This window comes from Carassius carassius, chromosome 30 (genome assembly GCF_963082965.1).
Source record: "Carassius carassius chromosome 30, fCarCar2.1, whole genome shotgun sequence".
NCBI lineage: Eukaryota > Metazoa > Chordata > Actinopteri > Cypriniformes > Cyprinidae > Carassius > Carassius carassius.
Window position 1 is genome coordinate 12,751,916 of NC_081784.1, and position 20,350 is coordinate 12,772,265.

Below are 20,350 nucleotides of genomic sequence, written 5' to 3' on the forward strand. Positions count from 1 at the left end.
GTATTTTACTTTTTATAATAATATCAGCTCTGTTCCAAAACCTAGCAACCTTCATAGACAGCATTCCTAACACTCATATAATATTGTAAGTAACCAATTTAAAACGCTCTACACAGGCTTTGCACCACACAAATAGCTCTCTACGAAGGAGACTATTTATTTCAATTGAGTTTACTGTTAGCAAACTAAAAGTGCAATTCTCAAACAAGCATAAAAGTGAATGGCTCATGCAGATGTTATAATAAATGCTTTTCATTAAACTGTTCAATTACATTTTCATCAGAAAAATGTTTCAATTAAATATCAGTGATAATGTTTAAGAATGTTATTTCTCCTCCAGTCTGCCAATTTGGAGTGTTTAAAAAAAAAAAATTCTCTCATTGAGCTCAGTGCATTCTTGCATTTTCCTCTAGGGATACTTGTAATGTTGGCTCAGAATTAAGCCAAAATGTGGTATTTTAGGAGACGGCACTTTTTGTAAAAAATTTCTTTTTGGTAGCATGTCCATGGTGCCTTAAAATGCTTCCTCTGTAGGTTTTGTACCATATCTAATTATACTAACAAGTCTTTTGTATAAAGATTTTTCACACTTCTGTCTCTCCTCTTGTCTTTTTTTCAGATTAACCAGCAGATGTCTGGAGTGAACCTCAACGGTTCTGGTGCTCCAATGGCATTTGGGCCACCTGGTGCCCCCATGGGCGGCTGGGTGGCACCCCCCTCCGGTCAGACCCTCAGCACCCAGCTCTGGAAGTAAATGAATGAGGGAAGATGGAGGACAAGGGACACCACATCCCTCCATCTCTCCTCTCCTCCTCCACCACCACTCGCACCCAGAGTTTTATTCATATACTGTCATTTTTTTCTCCTTTCTCTTTCCAACAATTACTACTCTGGAGAGCATCGATTCAAACTTCCCTGTGTATTGATCAAGTGAGCGAGACTATGAAGTGTAAGAGACTGGCAGCTTTGAGCGTCTTATTTGCCGTTTTTCTTTTTTGTAGGGGTGGGGGGTTTCAAAACGCATATCAGCTACAAGAAAGCTGCTGGACCAATTATACAGGCTTCTAATATATCTTTACCAAATCCATAGTGAGTCATAGTATTTAAAAGATAGAGGTATGGCTATCATATTTGTGAATTCCCCTTCCTTTTCCTATCTTCTGTACCCCATGTCCCAGAACCCTGTAGCGGATATTGTACAGACCCATGTAATGTATGTAATCATGAAATAGTCGAACCCCTCGCCCCCAGTCTCCAGCCTCTCACCCTACCGCATCCGTGTAGCTCCATGACAAACTCCATCTTTACTGTGGTGTTTTAATGTGTGCGTTACAGAGAAGCACAGTGAGTGACCGACAAATAAACCTGGACGGCTGTACGGCTGTGACGGCAAATGGAAAAAGGGGGCATTGGGGGTCAATAAAAAGGGGCTTGGGGAAGGAATGATCTTTTTAGCTAGCTAGTTTTGAAAAGTAAGAACCGATCAAAAATGTGCAGTCGAACACAACAGTCTCGCCGCTGTAGCAGAGCTTCTATCCTCTCAGACAGGGTCTCTCTGCTGTGCAATAATGTAAACATCCCCACCGTGTCATCCAGGTTTATTTCTATAATGTGTTTACATTTTCTGGTGCCTAGTACAGAGACAGAATATTGTTATTTCCGTGCATTAAACCATGAATAGCCATGAACTATTGTGTGATCATTTTGTCTAAAGACGCATTTATTGTAAAGTTTTCTTTAATTTCCTTTTTTTTTTTTTTTTGCTTTTAACGAGGGTCGTTTGGAATAAAGACAGTTGTAATCCAAAAGTTCTGTCCTTGTAATAGTGTCTCACACTTTAGACCGTATTTCCAGGGTTTTTCCATCCACTGATCCTTCAGTTTTTGTGGGCTGTTCGATTCCCTTCAGCAACACTCTACCTCTCTGTTCTAGTGGCTGGTCTTTTTCCACCGCGTTCACAGACATTGATCTGATTCTCCAAGTGTCCAGAGTGTGCAAGATGGGAATAAGATTAAGTTTTTTCATGTGCAGTAGCCATTTGAAAAACCCTTTCCATGGTTTCTCCTTCCAACACATTACAGGTAATCCAGTGTGACGACACAGTGAGAAGCTTCAGCATATACTGTGTGTGTCAGTAGAGAATACTGAGACCACTTGGCATGTCTTTTCCACCAGAGCAGGTATCCTAAAGTTCAAAGGTGGCCATCAATTTGGAAAGTGCCGATGATGGCAGACCTTTATCCAGTGTTATATGACAGTCTTAGTGCAGTGTCACTCGCTAGACCTCTATATAGACAGAGTCCTGTTGTCGCTTTGGTTCGTTACCCAGGTTGACCTTCTCAGTGCGGGTATGCCAGACCAGGACCTGAAAGAAACCATTTGAAATCAGGTATTTTAGAATATGAGAACCCATATTTTATGTACCAAGGCAGTTTACGTACATCACTATAATTGGTTACATATCTTAATTATATCAGATAGAGGCAGTGCAGGGAACGAGCACAGCTAAATGGCCGTACTCAGGTGTGACATGTCAGTTTCTGAACACATGGCACTGCAGATTGGCTTGTTTTAGCCGAATCATAAGAGATAAATATGGTGCACGGTGGAGCAGCAACCCAGAAGTAACCCAAAGCATCCTGTAGTGGCCTCATAACAAGATGTATCCCTCTGGTACTGTAGATTCCGTAATAATGCTTCTTATGAATTTTTTTGACACTTTGCTGTCTCCTGTTCTTCCCTTGATGAATATTCCCAGGGCCCAGTAAGCTGTAGGACAGGGCTTTATATGTGGATGAATGTTTTTAAGTCTGAAGGTCTGAGATAGACTAAATTGGAAACTTCCTGAAGTGATTTGTAATTGGTTTGTGGGTGGTTAAACTTCATTAGTTGTGTTTATGTGCTGCTGATCCACAGCAGTGTGGAGGTGTGAAGCCAGAACTCATGGACTCTGCTAATTGTAAAGAGTTTTGAAGAAAAAGTTATTACAATTGAAACCATTCATAGCTTTTGGACTAATATTTGAGCAGTCTAAGTCATTGTCTGTGTATCTATGAGAATATTATAAGACAAGTGTAGATGTCATTGTCATTATTGCAATGTGTGCCAAACCTTGTTTTGGCTTTTAAAATGGAATATTGATGGATGAAAGCACAAATTAATAGAGACAGAAAATTTGACCATTTTAGCTTCAGTAATATCATGTATTGTGTCATTTAGAAGACTAACATTTAGTACATGTAGAAATGAATATTAATAAAGGTTTATAAATTCTTTTAAAATATCATTCATTCTTAGTTCATATTAGCTAATGAAGAATCTTAGTCTAGAGTTTTAACAATAAATACACCTTAAAGCGATTTTTTACAAACAAGATAGAATCTTGCATGATTGCATAATTTTTATTGCCTATAATTGTCAAAGTATTTTAGCTTTTATTAAATGTGTATTACTCATTGATTCAAGTCTGGAATTGGGCTGTCCGATATGAAAGATTTTCTGAAACAATGCTTGTGGTGACGATTTTTCTGAGGGTTTCTTTTGAATCTAAACAGGATGAGCATCTGAAGCCTTGAGAGAGGATAATCATTTGAGCGATTGTGTCATGGGCAGAGTGAAGCATGCTGGCACACTGACAGCAGTCTGGCAGGATTTGGTCTGCAGGAGCACGATTGAGATTGACAATAATAAATAGGAGAGTCTATGCACTGACTTCTGTAAATAAGCCTGTGAATCTCTCTCACACTCTTCACCGCTTCATTTTTATGTGGCTTGTTTGCCATCTCTCTGCCAAACTCAAAACACAATCCCTTTAGGGGAAGTCGTGGCCTAATGGTTAGAGAGTCGGACTCCCAATCGAAAGGTTGTGAGTTCGAGTCCCGGGCCGGCAGGAATTGTGGGTGGGGGGAGTGCATGTACAGTTCTCTCTCCACCTTCAATACCACGACTTAGGTGCCCTTGAGCAAGGCACTGAACCCCCAACTGCTCCCCGGGCGCCGCAGCATAAATGGCTGCCCACTGCTCCGGGTGTGTGCTCACAGTGTGTGTGTGTGTTCACTGCTCTGTGTGTGTGCATTTCGGATGGGTTAAATGCAGAGCACAAATTCTGAGTATGGGTCACCATACTTGGCTGAATGTCACTTCACTTTCACTTTTCACTTTGCCCTCTTCTTCTTCCTTTTTACCTCGGTCTCTTTCCTCCCTGTCACATCAATTCAGCCTTGATTACTCCCATAAGATGACCCCCCCTCAATCCTACCCAGCCTCCCTGTGCTTAATTTTGAAGTGCATGTTGGGAGGTGGCCATATCGCCCTGCCCACAGGCTTAGTCACAGTCATCCACTGGGACCCTCAAGAACGCTTCTACAAATGTGACCTTTCCAAAAGACGTTGCTGGCAGTGCTCCACTTTGGACAGGCACAGCTCAGACCCACGAGGACCCATAACTTTTGGCACAAGTGCTTCATTTTGTTTACTTCCATAATGCCATCATCATATAATTGGACTGCAGCCACAAATTTAAGTATATTAAACTCCCACTTTGTCCAAGTAGCGACTTGCACTTCTTCGTAACTGTCAGTGGCCTTTCTACTCTGTTTTACGAGTGCAATATCTACACGTTTACACAGGCCATGGCATTGTACAGGAATAAACATGCGCTCTCTGCAGTCTGTTTACAATGCGCACATTATGCTGTGTTGGAAGCATGTTCTGCTCTTTCTGGTTTTGGTGATTAGTGGAATTGTCAGCCCTGCTAATAGTCACTATTAATAACCCAGTGTGGCTACCATTAGGGTAATTGGGTGATAATGATGATGGCAGTAGCAGTGACGCGTGGTACAGCGAGGAAGAGAGCATTCTGACACGTAAGGTGAGCCGACTGAAGAGATTTGAGCTTGAGATTTGAGCTCCTGAGATAATGTGCCATGGATGAATGCAGGAGCTTTTAGAATCACACCAAGTCAAATACTGTACATATGAATTAGTTTTTCAGTTTCAATAGCTCCTTGACAGTGATACTCACTATTGTCACTGGTAGAAGAATAGAATGCGGTTACGTTAGGTTTTCAGATTTGTACCAAAAAGAGAGGGTTGAGTCATAATGCCTAAACTACTGACTCAGACTCAAGAGAGACATCAAAAACTGGAATGGTTTTTTTGTTTTGTTTTTTGTAGTAGTAGTAGTATTCATGATAGTCAGTGTGAAGGATGCAAATGCAGGCTTCTCAACTGACCTGTGTACAGTTCTTGGCCTTTGGCTCCAAGTCCTCCACCTTGGTGATCTGTTTGAGAAAATCAGACTCTTGCATCCCTGGTTTGGCTCCTCTTCTCTTGAACAGGGCACGTGGGTTTGACAGGATCACATGCAGGTTCACTGCAAAACCTGCCAATGAAAAAAAACAGTTTTGCATGCAAAGTATAAATCAGATATTTAAATAAAATGTTTTTATTACTTTTTCCTTTTTGCTGCTTTTGATGTCATAGCTCATGATAATTATTAATGAAGAGTTTGGAAAGAAGTGCGTACCCTTGAGCAAATTGTGCAAATTGCATACTACCAGGTGTTGAACAACTGCCATTGAGATGAATGGGAATACTAGAAGATAGCTTTCTATAGACCTCGTTTGCAAGTGAGACAGTCAGGGCTTCGCACAAGCTCCAGAAATTTGACCAAATATAAATCAAAAAGCTTACAGACCTGCAATTGTTTATTGCAAATTTATCTAAAAGTAATTATTGTGCAGATAATCTCATTATATATTCAAGCACACTCTCTCATTTACACTGTATTAGCTGTGCACAGATACACGGCTTTCCAGCTTGCTCTTGAACTTATGCATTTCTCATGGGAGCAGGTTGAACCGTCCCACAGCTGCATGTGGGTCAGGATAAGTTTTTCACCCCCTCGTTTCCATTTCTCTCGATGACATCGTCTCAGCTACAAAACAGGAGAAGGACTTTTCAATTTCACCATAGGGAATACCACCCTCTGTTGTGGGCTTTTTATCCTGGGCACAGGCTGTTTTCTGGGACGCTTGCGTTCCAGCGTAAACCACCTGGGCTTCCATCAGATCTGCAGAAGTGAGCTCACGACAGCAATGCAATGTTCATCTAAGCCCTGGTTAACTATGCCCTTGTTCTCTTCCTCAGATCGACATCCATACTGTCAAAGTTTATTTATAATAGCAGGCCAGGCAACTTTTTTCTTTTGATCTTTTTTTTTTTTTTTTTTTCATGACTATATTGCCTTTTGATGTCCCTGTTGGAGTATTGGGGGAATGATGTAAGAAACTATGCTCAGAGATTCAGGGATATGGCTTTGATACAGCTGAAGAGCCGGACATCTTTCTGGTGTTGCACCAACAGCACTTCAGGGACTCGCTAGCTGCGCTGCTGAGTTAAATACATAAACAGTGTAGTAATGTAGTAAACCCACCCTGAACATTCACATCCTGATTTTTAAAACCAGCTCTAATTATTATAATTACATTTAAATAAGTAAATCATATTAATAAAGTGTCTAACATGAATAAAGGACAATGAGTAAATACAAATATAAAACAATCTGTAAAAAGCAAATTGGAAAGTGCACTTTTTAAATTAGTTTCACTAATAAGTGTCACTAACAATTAACTTATTTTCATAAGGTTAAATGTCAAAAGGATTGAACTCTGGTACAATATGAGCTCATTGATGTAATTTAATCAGTCTGCTGTTTTATTCCATCTGTTCATACGTACACCAGTTTAAATGTTTGCGGTAATTTGTAATTATTATAACTACACATTAATGTGATTAAAAGTGATAAAACCTTTCAAATGTAACATTTTAAATATTACAAAATATTTATATTGTTCTTTAGAACTTTATATTCATCTAATAATCCAAAACAAATGTATCATAGTTTCCACAAAAAATATTAAATAGCACAAATGTTTTCAACATTATTTGGATGCTAAAGATTCAGCTTTGCATAACAGGAATAAATTACATTTTAAAGTAGATTAAAACAGAAAACTCTTATTTTAAGTTACCAATTTGGTGTAATAATATTTCACACAAATACTGCTTGTACTGTATTTTTGATCAAATAAATGCACGCCTGGTGAGCCTCAGAGACTTTTTTATTTTATTTTATATTTTAAACATTAAAAATCTTGCCAACCCTAACCATATTAATGGTACTGTAGATTCAACTAAATTTAATCGCACAGTTCTCAAATATTTAGGAGTGTGCAAATTGTATCATAGTGCCCACCAAAGAAGCTGTTAGAATAATATAATGAGTGCATTTTATTATTTTAGAAATGTTATAAAATATTTGTAAAGTAAAATTATACCAATTGTTCCCCAGACCCCTAGGAAAAAAATACATACTTGTTACACAGATCATGTAAAAGCTAGTGTGACTCATGCAAGGACTAATCACTGTGTACACTACAGATGTTGCTTTTTGTTACTGTTTATTCTTGTGCATAATCTTTTCAAACCTTCTCCGCCTAATGCGCAAAATTTCACTATTGTGTGTTAAAAAGGTTTCCATGTTAATACAAGCACTTGAGCTCCTCTTCAGGTGAGAGCAGTGCTTGAATGCAACGAGAGAGGTGGTTCAGGACCTTTTCTCTGCTATTGTGTTTGCTCTCAGAAGAAGCTTTACGGCAGGAATACTAAATAACCTCATTGTTCTCAGCTTTTGTTCAGGGAGAAGTATAGTAGAGCCGGCGGATTTATGAACCTTAAACAGCTAATAGAACATGTGTTTAGTCTACAGCAGCAATGTGAGGAAGCGTATACATTGTGTAAAGTGTTTGTGAAGGGAGATGCTCACTGTCAGGGCTTGACGGTAATACATTATCTCTCATGAAAATGATGATGATATTATGGGTGAGCGAACAAGTGTGAAGAATACAAGCTATGGAAGAGGAGCAATAGTGGTAGTAACGGAGATCACATGAGCAAGAGATGATAGCATCTCTTGTTATTAGAGTTTCATGAACAGCATAATATCCAGAGGCAGCACTGGAGTCTGGGGAATTAGGGATTGCTTTAACTATGCACTGCTATCTCTGACGCTGTATTCATTCCCTCGAGCTGGATAGGAGCCCTGCTTCTCTCCATTTGGATGTTTCCAACCTGTCAGCATCTTTTCAACCTACCCTCTTTAATGCATTGCTTGAGAGCTCATGTTTGTTAAAAATGCACAGAGAAATTGCTGAATTTAGCTTTGGTAAAGGTGCTTTTCGCCAATTATAGGGAGCAGAGAGCAAATGGTTGCCCCATCACCTCACTTCTACCTAAAGTACAGGGTATCTGTCATCTTTTCCTACTTGTTATGCTTTGTAATAGTGTGTCTTTTTTTACACTGTTGAAATACAGTTTACCATGAAAACATAAAAGCCATTTGAAAGCTGATTTCCCCCAAAAGTGTAAACACGGATGCTTTTAACATCCCTTTTTGGGTATCCTGACCAGCCTGACATGACAACTTCCAAATTACTTTTGTTCATTTAGCATATGGTTTTCTCCAAAGTGACTTAAAAATGTGGAACATCACAAACAATTTTTCAGAAGAGCCAACAATATTTGCAGTACACATTGCCAAGTGCCAGGAGTTATTATAGGAAGTGCTTTTGTTTATGGTTGTGTTTTAGTTAAGTGCTTGTGGAAGAAGTGTGTCTTCAGCTCTTTCTTGAAGGTTTTGATGGTCTCAGCAGATCGGGAAGGGGTTGGCAGTTCACTCCTCCAGAGAAGAACAGAGACCGTGAAGTTTCACTTATCGCATGTACGCGACTTGTTCTAAAAGTTTTTCCTATGCATTTCTGAGAGGTTTAGTGTACAGATGACCTACAATTACCTAAGTGAACACCGTTCATACGGAGCCGTGAAAATGACTAAAAACGCTTTATGCATGCCAGGCCAGTAGTTGGCAATGTAACTTTGCAAAGAAACACTATACTCCTGTGCACATGCATTCTTCAAGTACGTGCTCGTGCGCGCCTATATACTGAACACACAAAACGTATGCACGTGACATCACAAATAAGCTTTTTTTTTTTTTATCATGGACACAGTAATGGTATAGTTTTTAAGAAATTGCGCTCAATGTGTTTTTTTTTTCTTCAAAAGTTTGCCTTTTCATGCCCCAAAACAGCGTTGTTGCTTAAAAAAACACATGAACACATTTTTTGTTTGTTTTTTTAAATAGTAATTTACTTTCCTTTAACATTAACAAGCCTGATTCTTGGTACCTTCCCTTTGTAAACATTGACATGACTAGCTGATCTATCACTAGTATTGTATAGGAGAAAAGCCTCTTCAGAAGACTCTTTGGTGTTTCAAAGCTTTTTTTTCCCCATCAGCTTAGAGCATTCCTTTTGCATGGTCTCTCTATATAGGAACCGCTTTGCTGCCTGCTTTGGGTCAATTTTGTATGCCTATTGAAAAGATTTTGGAGAGGGGAAGTCTGGAAAGTGTCAACAAAACCAAACTGCAAAGAAGTCCCATCTGCTTATCTGTGCAGGCAAGCTGCTCCTCACACAGCTGATGTTGTGATTATCAGCAGTACATGGTATAACATGGGCAGAATATCCTTCAGAACACAGAGAAGATGGACAGAGATATGGATGGAGGAAGTTCAATAACATAATAACATTAAATAAAATTTAGAGCACTAGTGGTGAAACTTGAAGAAATAATGCACCAGCTAATGATGTTCTGCTTCTCCAATACTTTTAAAACATTTATAATAATAGTTCTGCACTCTAAGAATGTCTTTATTGAGTCGTTAATGGATAGTTATTTGGTCACAGTAGCTCACCTGCAATGACACGTGTCATGGTTTGATTCCTAGGAGAACCGGCATACTGAAAAAATTGATATCTTGAATGCACTGCAAATCATTTTGAATAAAAGCATCTGCCTAATGAATGAATGTAATTTAAATGGAAGCTTTCAGATGGGCAGGATGTAAAAAAGAAATGTTATGCATTTTGCACAAATTAGTTCTGAAATTTAAAAACCAGCTGGGTTGACGGAAAGTGCAAGTCAACTAAAATCTGTTATTTAACCAAATATTTAACCAAAAATCTTTCTTTGTCACTCAAGGGAGTGGGCCAGATCATGTTTAGGGCCTATGAAAATTTGAAATTGAGAAATGAATATTTTTAAGAACTGGTCAAACAGCTTTTTTAAATGGCTGCATAATCTGTAATACTAAACCAGTTATAAAAAAAATCCCATTGTCATGATGCAAAGGATTTTTCATGTCCAATACGTAATTTTTTGTAGTTTTCTGCTTTTCAGGGTCTCATGTTAACCATTTACAGTGAGCAGTTTCAGCATTGAGTGGTGAAAATGCACTATAAACTAATTGATCAATACTTTTTACTGATCAATACAAAAAAAAGCTTCAAAGCTTTTTGTAAAGCAACATAAAATAATGAATTGACGAATTATTTAGCAATTTGAGGTGGTTTACATTCTATTCCATCGTTTTCAATGACACACTCCAATAACCATTTTTTTAAAAAGAGAAATCACTTTATTTATAACACTGTTATTTTGACCTGCAGTTCTGTTACACAGATGCTGTCAGTGTGACTGAATGCTTTTGTGTTAATGTTTCATCCTGCACATAGTGTATAACGGGCTTAATTGTCACATATTCAAATATATGTGCCTTTTTTTCCTGTTTGGGTAACAATGTTGCAGCAAGATTTTTATGAACCATTATTGTTACATTTTCTTTTGTATTAACAATCAGTAAAAAATTGCTAATGGTATTTAAATGAACGTGCATTTTGTTAAATTAAATATTTTCAAGAGATCTTAGTGGTGTCTTACCAGCCATGTCAATTGCAAATGGCCTGTCGGCCTTCCAGCCTGTGTACCAGCCGACCACTTTCCCCTTTTCCACTAATGGCCGCTCGTACCTCCGGCCTCCAACGAGTCCCACCGGCCACACTGACACTCTCCTGGTTGACCGCATCTGAACAGTCAAAGGCAGAGCAACAGTAAATATGATAATATTACAAACTCAATCCACCAAGTAATCATAAAGATCTGCAGAGTTTTGTTGTGCACCCTTCAGTCAGTTCTTTGGACCTTTATAGTGCTGACCATATGCAGTAGTTAGTCTATTATTATTTTTAAAGGAACAAATGTAGGACCACCACACACAGTATGGCTTATAAAATCCTAGCTCATTTTCAGCATAAATAAGTCTGTCCACCTGCAGTCTGCTGGAGACAGCACACATTGCTCTTCAGTTTCATAAACACGATCACATCTGATTGAACCACACGCCAACACTAAAACTGTCATTCCCAACAAGATACCATCTTACTTGAGGAAAACGTCCTACTGCTGAAAGAATCTTGTTTTCCCTTCGTTCCTTCATATATAATAAAAATATAAACGATTTGCCACTGGGGAAATGAGCGTGGCTGCAATTTCTCAAACAAATGGTCAGTGTAGCCTTTGAATATTTAATGGTTGTTCTATTTATGTGAGTGCTGTACGCAGTCGGGTGACATGCCTGTGCCTGTGGCTGGCGGCGGTAAGCTACGGACAAACTTTGAAGCCCAAACTGCTGCCCCTTTAGCTTTATTTCTAATGTCTGTCTTCCTCCCTCTCTGCAAAGGCTCCAACTCCATAAAGGGTGCTCTTAAAGTCTCACACAGCTCAAAGAATTCTCCTCAGCAAAGAGGATGTCATCTGCAGGTGCCAAGCGTCCTTTTGCGTTGAAGTTGACAACAAGGGCAACAGGCACAGCCATCAAATGCAATGTCACATACATTGTTCTTAGAGCTGAGCTCTTAAGCTACAGGCGCCTATGGCAAGGCATCTGTATTTGGCAGTTTTTGTGACCCATGTGTTTTCCTGCAGGGACAGGGAATATGAAAGTCTGGCCCCATTTTGACAACATGGTGCAGAGAAATAAATTTGTACTAGATGAGTGTTTTCGATATCTTTAGGGAGGTAAAATCACCTTCGATAGCAAAATTCTACATGCTGCCTCGCAGTTCCAGAGAGGGTTCAAACAATGCTACAACAAAATCGGATCTAGTAAGGAACTATATTTCTAAGGAAAGACAGGTTACAACTGAGAACAATGAATCTAATGTAGGATTTGCTGTGATGTGGCATGAAAGCCACAAGGCAGAGTAGGAGAATACATAGTATACTTTACCACGAAAATCAAAATCTGACTTTATTATGACCATGTGCTGCCGATTCATACACAGCGCAAAATGACATTTTTCGACTCGCTTTCCAGTAAAAATATCTGAAAATCCTCGAAACAAGAAGCAACACTGCATAAAATACTACAATAAATTTTATCCTAAATATATACAAGGATGTTGGTAACTAAATTGTTTCAGTTCCCATTGACTTGCAGTGTATGGACAAAAAATACAGTGGAAGTCAATGAAATTTACGTTTGTTAGGTTGCAAACCCAAATATTGATCTGGTTATTGTGCTCAGCAGAAGCAATACATAGATACAGGTTTGGAATGACAGTTGAGTAAATGATTACAGAATTCTCATTTTTGGTTGGGATTAAACATAAACAAGGAGAAAACAAGGAAGTTCAAAACAAGGATATCATACAGTATGACCCTCACATTTCACATGGAAAAACAAGCAGTCTAATAAAGCACCATATTAGATGTGAAAATACAAGGTATGTGTCCTTTCTTGTAATGCTCTTCAGTTGCGTCACATTGTGAATGTGAGAACGAATGCAAACAAAGATATTTCTGATTGGCTGATTTTTTATCGCGTATATCATGCTCTCTTTTTTTAGTCTGACACATTGTTTGCCATTTTCTATCCAAAAAATAATAATGCATTTTTATTTGTGTGTTTAATGATAAAGCTATTTCCACTCAAAATCTTTATGGTAGAATAATCTTCCATACTCCACTCAGGCATTTAAAGACTTTTTTTCCCCACTGGAACTTGATCACTAATCAAAAAACTATTGTTTCACTGTTGCTGTCATGTCTGTGTCATTCTAGCTAGTACTTTTCTAACCAGTTTTGAGAGTTTGCATTGCAGTTCTTCTAAGTTACTGTCGCCTGATGATGAATCACTCGAGCTGTACATTTCTCATTGGGGAAAACAGTATGTGCTAAATGAATACATTTCCTATGTGTCATTAATATTTGTCATTAAGAAACACTAGCTGTTAAAAGAGGCCCGGATGACTCTCATTGGTGTGCTGTGTAATGTGTTTGTGTTAAGCAGAGCAGGGGTCATCAGCATAGTGACAGTGCGCTTTACCCCTCAGGGGCTGTTCCATGTGTTCATCCACATGTCCAGCTGTGTTCTGGAGAAATGGAGAGAGAGAGAGAGGGGCAGAGGGATGCACAAAGCAGCATTGAAGGAATTGGGAGGCCAGTAAGGCCCATGGCAGAGGTAAAGAGACCAGCTAAGACAGGAGGAAAAAGCAGAGGTAGGATAAGAGTAGAATAATTGATGATAAATGATATGATGAGCTATAAGTGCAGGGTTTGGACAATAGCCAAGAGAGAGAAAAATATTTTGTGTTACTGTAGAATGGACAGAAAAGGTAATGCAGAGGAAGAAACCTCTTCTGTTCTTTTATCACTCGTCTGCTGTCTTATTCCTAGTGAACTTATGCTTTCCAGTCAAATAAAAGAAACATCCAACCATCAGACATCAAGTAAAGCAAAACATTTACATGGTAATTCTAACATTTTGGTGGCTAATTCATTTGATTTTGTACATTTTCATTCAGTCTTCTTACACCCCACTGACAGAACTTGTAAAATAGTTGTTTCCTCATGTGATTGGCTCAACTAACAATGGAAATTCTGTCATCACATGTGGTGTCCTTGTTGGACTCAAAACTAAAAATAATAATAATAATGATAAAATAACGTTAAAAGTGGTCCATATGACTTGTGCACTACATTTGATATTGCATACTGTACTGTCCATCTTATTTTTTAATGTGGAAATAAGCGTTTTCTGTGAATGTGTGAGACTTCGGATTCATTAGCCACTATAGGGAAATAGCAAGAAGAATAACAAAGTACAGTAAATTAAATAAATAAATAACAGCATATGAGTTTGGAATGACATGAGGGTAAATTATAATATTCATTTTTTTGAGAGCGCTACTTCTTTAATCCTACTGCTTACACTCTTATAATTACCAGAATCCTGCTGACTTGATCAAAAACATATCCTGAATAAATATGTGCAGAATTGAAAAGGTTTTTAATGTGTGGAAGACATAGAAAAGCATAACTTGTGTTAGACACAGCCTCAAATGAAGAGTGTCTCCACTCATCACTTTGCTATGTTACTGTTTCATCCATTGTCTGCAGACAACCGTTTAAACAGACAAATCCTAATTTCCCAGCTGTCAGGTCACTCTGTCATTTCTCTGTGACTTCCACTGCCTTAAACTGGGTTAAATCACTCTGCTTGACTACACAGTATACTGGGTCGCCTTCACTTAAGGGATAGTTCACCCAGAAATGAACAGTCTGTCATAATTTACTTACTCTCAATTTTTTTTTAAACCTGAATTAGTTTCTTGCCTCAGTTGAATGGAAAAGTTATTTTGGAGAATGGGGGTAACCAAAAAGGTACTGGTCCACAGCGACTTCCATCCTATTATTTTTCCCTACTATCAAAGTCAATGGGGACCAGCAACTGTTTGGTGACCCACATTCTTCAAAATATCCTATTTTGTGTTCAGCACAACAAAGAAATTAATACACGACATGAGAGTGAGTAAATAATGGGGTGACCTCTCCCTTTATGTGCGTCAACTGCTGTGCTTTTGAATCTCATAAGAAATAGTTGGCAATGGTGAGATAAAACACATCACATAAATGACCATGGAGATAGATGTCACAGCGAAGTCTCCTGATGCACTGCAAGTTATTTATTAATTGCCACTTTTTTATATACTTCTCTTTCTCTTTAACTATACTGTACGTATTTAAATATAATGCAGCAACCTTGTGGAGTACCAAAAAATCTCATACAGTGACAACATAGAGGTTGAATTGACTTTAATACCTGCCTTAAATTATTAGCTTTTCAATTTTATTAAATTTTTACAGTGCATGTTCTCCAGGCAAATACTGTAGAGGCAATTGATTGTGTCTGTATATCACACTTTGTAAAGCATGTTGATCTACACACCAGACTTATACATTTATTTGCCGGGTGTTGTAGATGCTATTAGGGCTGCACGATATTAGGAAAAAATGACATTGCGATATTTTATTTTTCTGCGATATATATTGCGATATTTTTTCTTACAAACAAACAAAATGGGGTGAGCACACTTACATTCTCATTTTAAATGATTTAAACATCGACACCACCGTGTCAATTGTTTAATATGCGCGAGGGAGAGAGAGCAAGACAGCGCTTGTGTTGTTTGAAAACGGCTTGCTCTCTCTCGGTCTCTCTATCTCTCTCTCAATTCAATTCATATTGCTTTATTGGCATGACATACAAAGGTACATATTGCCAAAGCATTGTACATAGCAGAATAGAAACAAACAAAACAAAAATACATGTATATTCATAAATAAAAAAAAATTACATGCAAAATAAATCCATATACATTTCTATAAACATTGATGGTACTTCTAATGTACTCTCTGTCTGTCTCTCTCTCTCGCACGCGCGCTCTCTCTCTGTGTCTCTCTCGCGCACGCGCTCTCTCTCTCTGTCTCTCGCGCGCGCGCTCTCTCTCCCTGTCTCTCTCGCGCGCGCGCGCTTTCTCTCTCTCTCTGTTTCTCTCGCGCGTGCTCTCTCTCTCTCTCTCTCTCTCTCTCTCTCTCTCTGTCTCTCTCGCGCGCTCTCTTCTCTCTCTCGCGCGCGCGCGCGCTCTCTCTCTCTGTCTCTCTCGTTCTCTCTGTCTCTCTCGCGCGCTCTCTCTCTCTCTGTCTCTCTCGCGCTCCCTCTCTCTCTGCCCTGTTAAACTTGCATGTGGTTTTCAGTCCTGTCAATTATAAACTTTCACTCTATGATGGTTAAGCTGTGCAATTAATCTGCGAATCACATTCGTCAAGGGCAGGGGAGTAACTGGCCCGTACAGTTAATGAATAACGGATCAACTACGACAGCCTACATCGCACATCCTGCGATGTGACTATCGTGGATTCGGACATCGCGATATCGATGCTTAAACGACACATCGTGCAGCCTTAGATGCTATATTGCATTTGGTGGAAAAATTAAGATAGGCATATAATTAACTCGTTCTGCACCATTTGAGTAAACATATTTGACCCTTTTCAATGAGTCAGACATATCATATATGTGATCCTGGACCACAAAACCAGTCATAAGTAGCACAGGTATATTTTTAGCAATAGACAAAAATAAACTGTATGAGTCAAAAATGATGCCAAAAATCATTGGGATATTAAAGGGTTAGTTCACCCAAAAATGAAATTATGTCATTAATGACTCCATTGAAAATGTATGTACGGTATACTGTCCATATCCAGAAAGGTAATAAAAACATCATCAAAGTAGTCCATATGACATCAGAGGGTCAGATAGAATTTGTTGAAGCATTGAAAATACATTGTACACAAATACAAATACATGGTCCAAAAATAACAAAAATTTTCGATGCTTCAACAAATTCTAACTGACCCTCTGATGTCACATGTACTACTTTGATGATGTTTTTATTACCTTTCTGGATATGGACAGTATACCGTACATACATTTTCAATGGAGTCATTAATGACATAATTTTCATTTTGGGGTGAACTAACCCTTTAAGTAAAGATCATGTTCTATGGATATGTTTTGTAAATTTGCTACCGTAAATATATCAAACTTAATTTTTGTTTAGTTATATGCATTGCTAAGAACTTCATTTGGACAGCTTTAAAGGCTATTTATTTTCTCAATATATTTTTGTACCTTCAGATTCCAGATTTTCCAATAGTTGTATCCTGACCAGGCCTGTACCAACAAACCATAGACTACATCAATGGAAAGCTTATTTATTCAGCATTCAGGTGATGTATAAATCTCAATTTCGAAAATTTGACCATTGTTAATGGTTTCGTGGTCCATGGTCAACATATCAGGATCAGGATAACAGAGACACTGTGGTGTTTGTTTTTTTCATCATCATCATCTTCTTCTTCTTTCTTTCTTTTTTTTGACCAGGTGTCGCAACCGTAGGCTATAGCAAATCCCAGCCAAATCTAGACAGCACAATTCATATAGACGCAATTCATATGAGCTTATGACTTGGACCAGTGTGAACCAGCATGAGGTTATGCCATGTAACATTTCTATTTGCGTTGCTTTTCTATCCATCTATACTTTATTTTCATTTTTCAGATTCATCTCAATCCTTACTCGTCTAAGTAGAATTAAACCAATAGCCATCTCAAAGTGGTGTTTACCTCTTCAAATAACGCAAGGCTGTAAGTGTTATCATCATCCGCGAAGAAAACGACTCCTTTATCTTTGACTGAGCGATGTCCTCTCAGCCAGCCGAGCGCTAAGTTCCTCTGCTCGGTCGCTCGGGGCATCCCTGTCCGCTTGAACCTGCGCGGGGTGAACACGTTCAGGTGAGTGAATCGCAGCCCGGAGCGGGCGAGAAACCGAGAAACCAGCTCCGTGTGGGAGTTCGAGTCCTCCACCACGATCCAGTGGAACTGCGGAACCTGGCGGAACGTATTTGCCAAGCGGGTGAGCTCTGCTTTCTGCACCGCTCGGCTGTAAGTAGGAGTGATGGCATAAATGACCGGGAGAGATGTGGCGTTACTCCCGCTGCTGCTGCTGCTGGTGCTGCTGCTGCTGCTCCGGGTCGTCCTGACAACCTGCCGCTGCTGCTGCACATTTCCCAGCCGAGATAAATAAAAGCTGGCCGTGTTCCGAACAGACAATCTCTTTGTATCGATGTCGATCACGATGATCACTATCAAGATCCACGGAAGAAGGATGAAAAAACGAGTGTAGAAGATGGACTTCATTGTGCCCGAAGAGCCAGCACTGCTTAATGTGAAGAATTAACAGTCCGCCACAAACAGAGCAGTTCATTCAGAGCCGATCATTTAATTATTGCAGATTATTACTTGTTAAACTTCCTTTAAAGCCGTGTTTTTTAGCCAGTATCCGCAGTCCACGATCGTGTAAACTTCCCATTCCCGTTTCCTAAACGCGCTGTAGCGATGCCATCCCGTCCTGCGCTCCGCCAGAGAGTCCGTTCCCTGAGATGATGCTCCCGATATTTAGCCCAGGGAGTTTGCAGTCGTTCAGCGCAGAGAACAGTTCCAAAAATAGCAACAGGTCATTGTTTTAGTCACGTGCATATTGGAGAACAATAAATCCATTTAGGTGTAATGATTACTCAAAACTGCATCGAATGATGGGACTGAGCTGATGGTGTGACGCTGCTGTAGTCCGATGAAATGAGGAAGACTGACTCCAAACTGAGATTTCACCCTCCCCACCTGCACACTACAGAGAGCGAGACAGGAATCACTTGCATTGTTGTCTGTATTTTTGCGCGATAGCAGATTTCATGTAGGCTAATATTCACATATTTGTCTGTCAGTCTTTAGTTTGTTCCAGAGGGACTGTCAGATGGAACAGAAGGTGTGTCTGAATGTCATGCTGAATGTCAGTTGATTTCTGGGTGGTTTTCATGTTACTATTGCATAGAATTTGCTGATTTCTTTAAACACCATTTAAAGCTACAGGTAAGATATCTGAGTATGTAGAATATGTTGAGGGAAACTGCTAGCCAAATGATTTTTGTTCTGTTGATCAATGTAAAATGTAACTAAATTAATATTGATTAAAATGGCAATTAATTGTCAGCTTGTATATGAAGGTCCTGTGAAATCCATCCTCATTTTTCCACATTAACAATATAACTGACTTACGACTCAATCTGTTGACTTCATTTGCTTCAGGCATATTCCCATCTGTAGATTTAGCAGATCACTTGATGGCATAAACAAAGTATCCTGATGCATGACTAACAACAAGGTAAAAAGCAACATGGCAATTTATTAGATTTAACAGTCAACATTGTAATCAAAATGGCTGACACATTGCCTGCAGGCTTTTATGATGTTCATTTCAGCACTAGTGTGTCTATATAACTGTCTTGTGTCTCCATTCACAGTACGATGACAGCAATTGATTGTGACATCCAGCCTTGTCCTCCCATTCTCAACATGCCACCCCCTGTCACCACAGACAATGTCAATCACAGAAAATAGAAGCAACTGTCAGAGACGCTATCTCATTATGGTCACCCTTTTGTTGTAAATGGCCGAAATCTGACAGGTAACAGTGGCTATTGTTCATTTTATTGCATCTAGACTGAAATAAAAGCACGGTGAAGTATAAGGAGAAGCAAAATGGTTATGGCATGATTATTTAAGAAACAAGCTCCAAGTCTTGGATGTAATGTAATTGATCCACAGTGAACTGTTCTATTACATGGAGCAAGTGGTTTTTTATTCATTTTTTTTTTTTTTGTGAGAACTGAGGTGATGAGATGGCATGAAATAAGGAGGATTTATGCTGTTCCGAAGGAATTATAGACACTATGACACACTTCAAAAAAGAAAATGGTGCTACTGTGCATTTTTTGCAGTCAATCTAATCTGGTAATCCTCCCATCTTCCTTCATGCTGATGACGCGTTGCAAGAGAGCATGGACAATTTAATGGCTTTCAGTGGTGGGGGAGGAGGAAAACAAAAGCTGTTTATTGATGGAGAAATATCCTTTCAATCCTTATGCATGCTGATGAAGCCAACAGAATGCAATAACAACCAATTAAAGCAGTGCCCCATGAAAACAGATCACAGCACAACTAAATCAAATGATAATTTAGGTCTCAATTCAATAAGAGTAAGGCAAAGCAATTTAGTTCTTCACAATAAACAGGAAGTATAGAATGCATTTGTCAACACCATTTGCAGATAAATGACTTTTCATCACTTTCCATTATTGTGCGAATTCTGCTTGAGCCAATACTTTTTCTAAACATAACTCAATGGAATCAATTGGTCTGGACTTAACAGCATTAGGTCTCTGTTCTCGAAGCTACAGAAACAAATTGCTGTTGGACTTTTTCTCAACTAAAAATTGAAGCATTCAAATAGTTTCACTTGTTGCAAGCCTAATCTAATTTTCGAGCGAAATGCATCTAATGTTTCAACCTGATAATGGTTTGTTTCCAATTCTGCCACCATTTTAGCTGTACAATAAATTGAGTTGTAAGATGTATAGCAAAATTGGCTTAATAGCTTGAATGCCAGAGTAATTTAACTGACTTTGTGTGTGAATAATTTCCAGAA

At 38.9% G+C, this 20,350-nt stretch overlaps 2 protein-coding genes across 10 annotated transcripts in view; one reads left to right on the top strand and one right to left on the bottom strand.

Moving 5' to 3' along the window:
* Positions 1-1,688, top strand: part of LOC132110656 (stromal membrane-associated protein 1-like) — a 111,453-nt gene extending 109,765 nt beyond the window's left edge. For all 9 annotated transcript variants that reach the window (XM_059517442.1, XM_059517443.1, XM_059517447.1 and 6 more), the window contains one exon: positions 620-1,688. In XM_059517442.1, the coding sequence (XP_059373425.1) occupies positions 620-754 (135 nt within the window). In that variant the 3' untranslated portion in view covers positions 755-1,688. The remainder of the gene's footprint in view (positions 1-619) is intronic.
* On the bottom strand, positions 1,582-18,590 carry LOC132110657 (galactosylgalactosylxylosylprotein 3-beta-glucuronosyltransferase 2-like). Its single transcript, XM_059517452.1, has 4 exons — positions 17,434-18,590; positions 10,843-10,987; positions 5,235-5,383; positions 1,582-2,365 (listed from the first exon to the last, which is right to left on the bottom strand). The coding sequence occupies exons 1-4, from the start codon at positions 18,004-18,006 to the stop codon at positions 2,279-2,281; spliced, it is 954 nt and encodes a 317-aa protein (XP_059373435.1). The 5' UTR covers positions 18,007-18,590; the 3' UTR covers positions 1,582-2,278.
* Between the last annotated feature and the right edge of the window lie 1,760 nt (positions 18,591-20,350).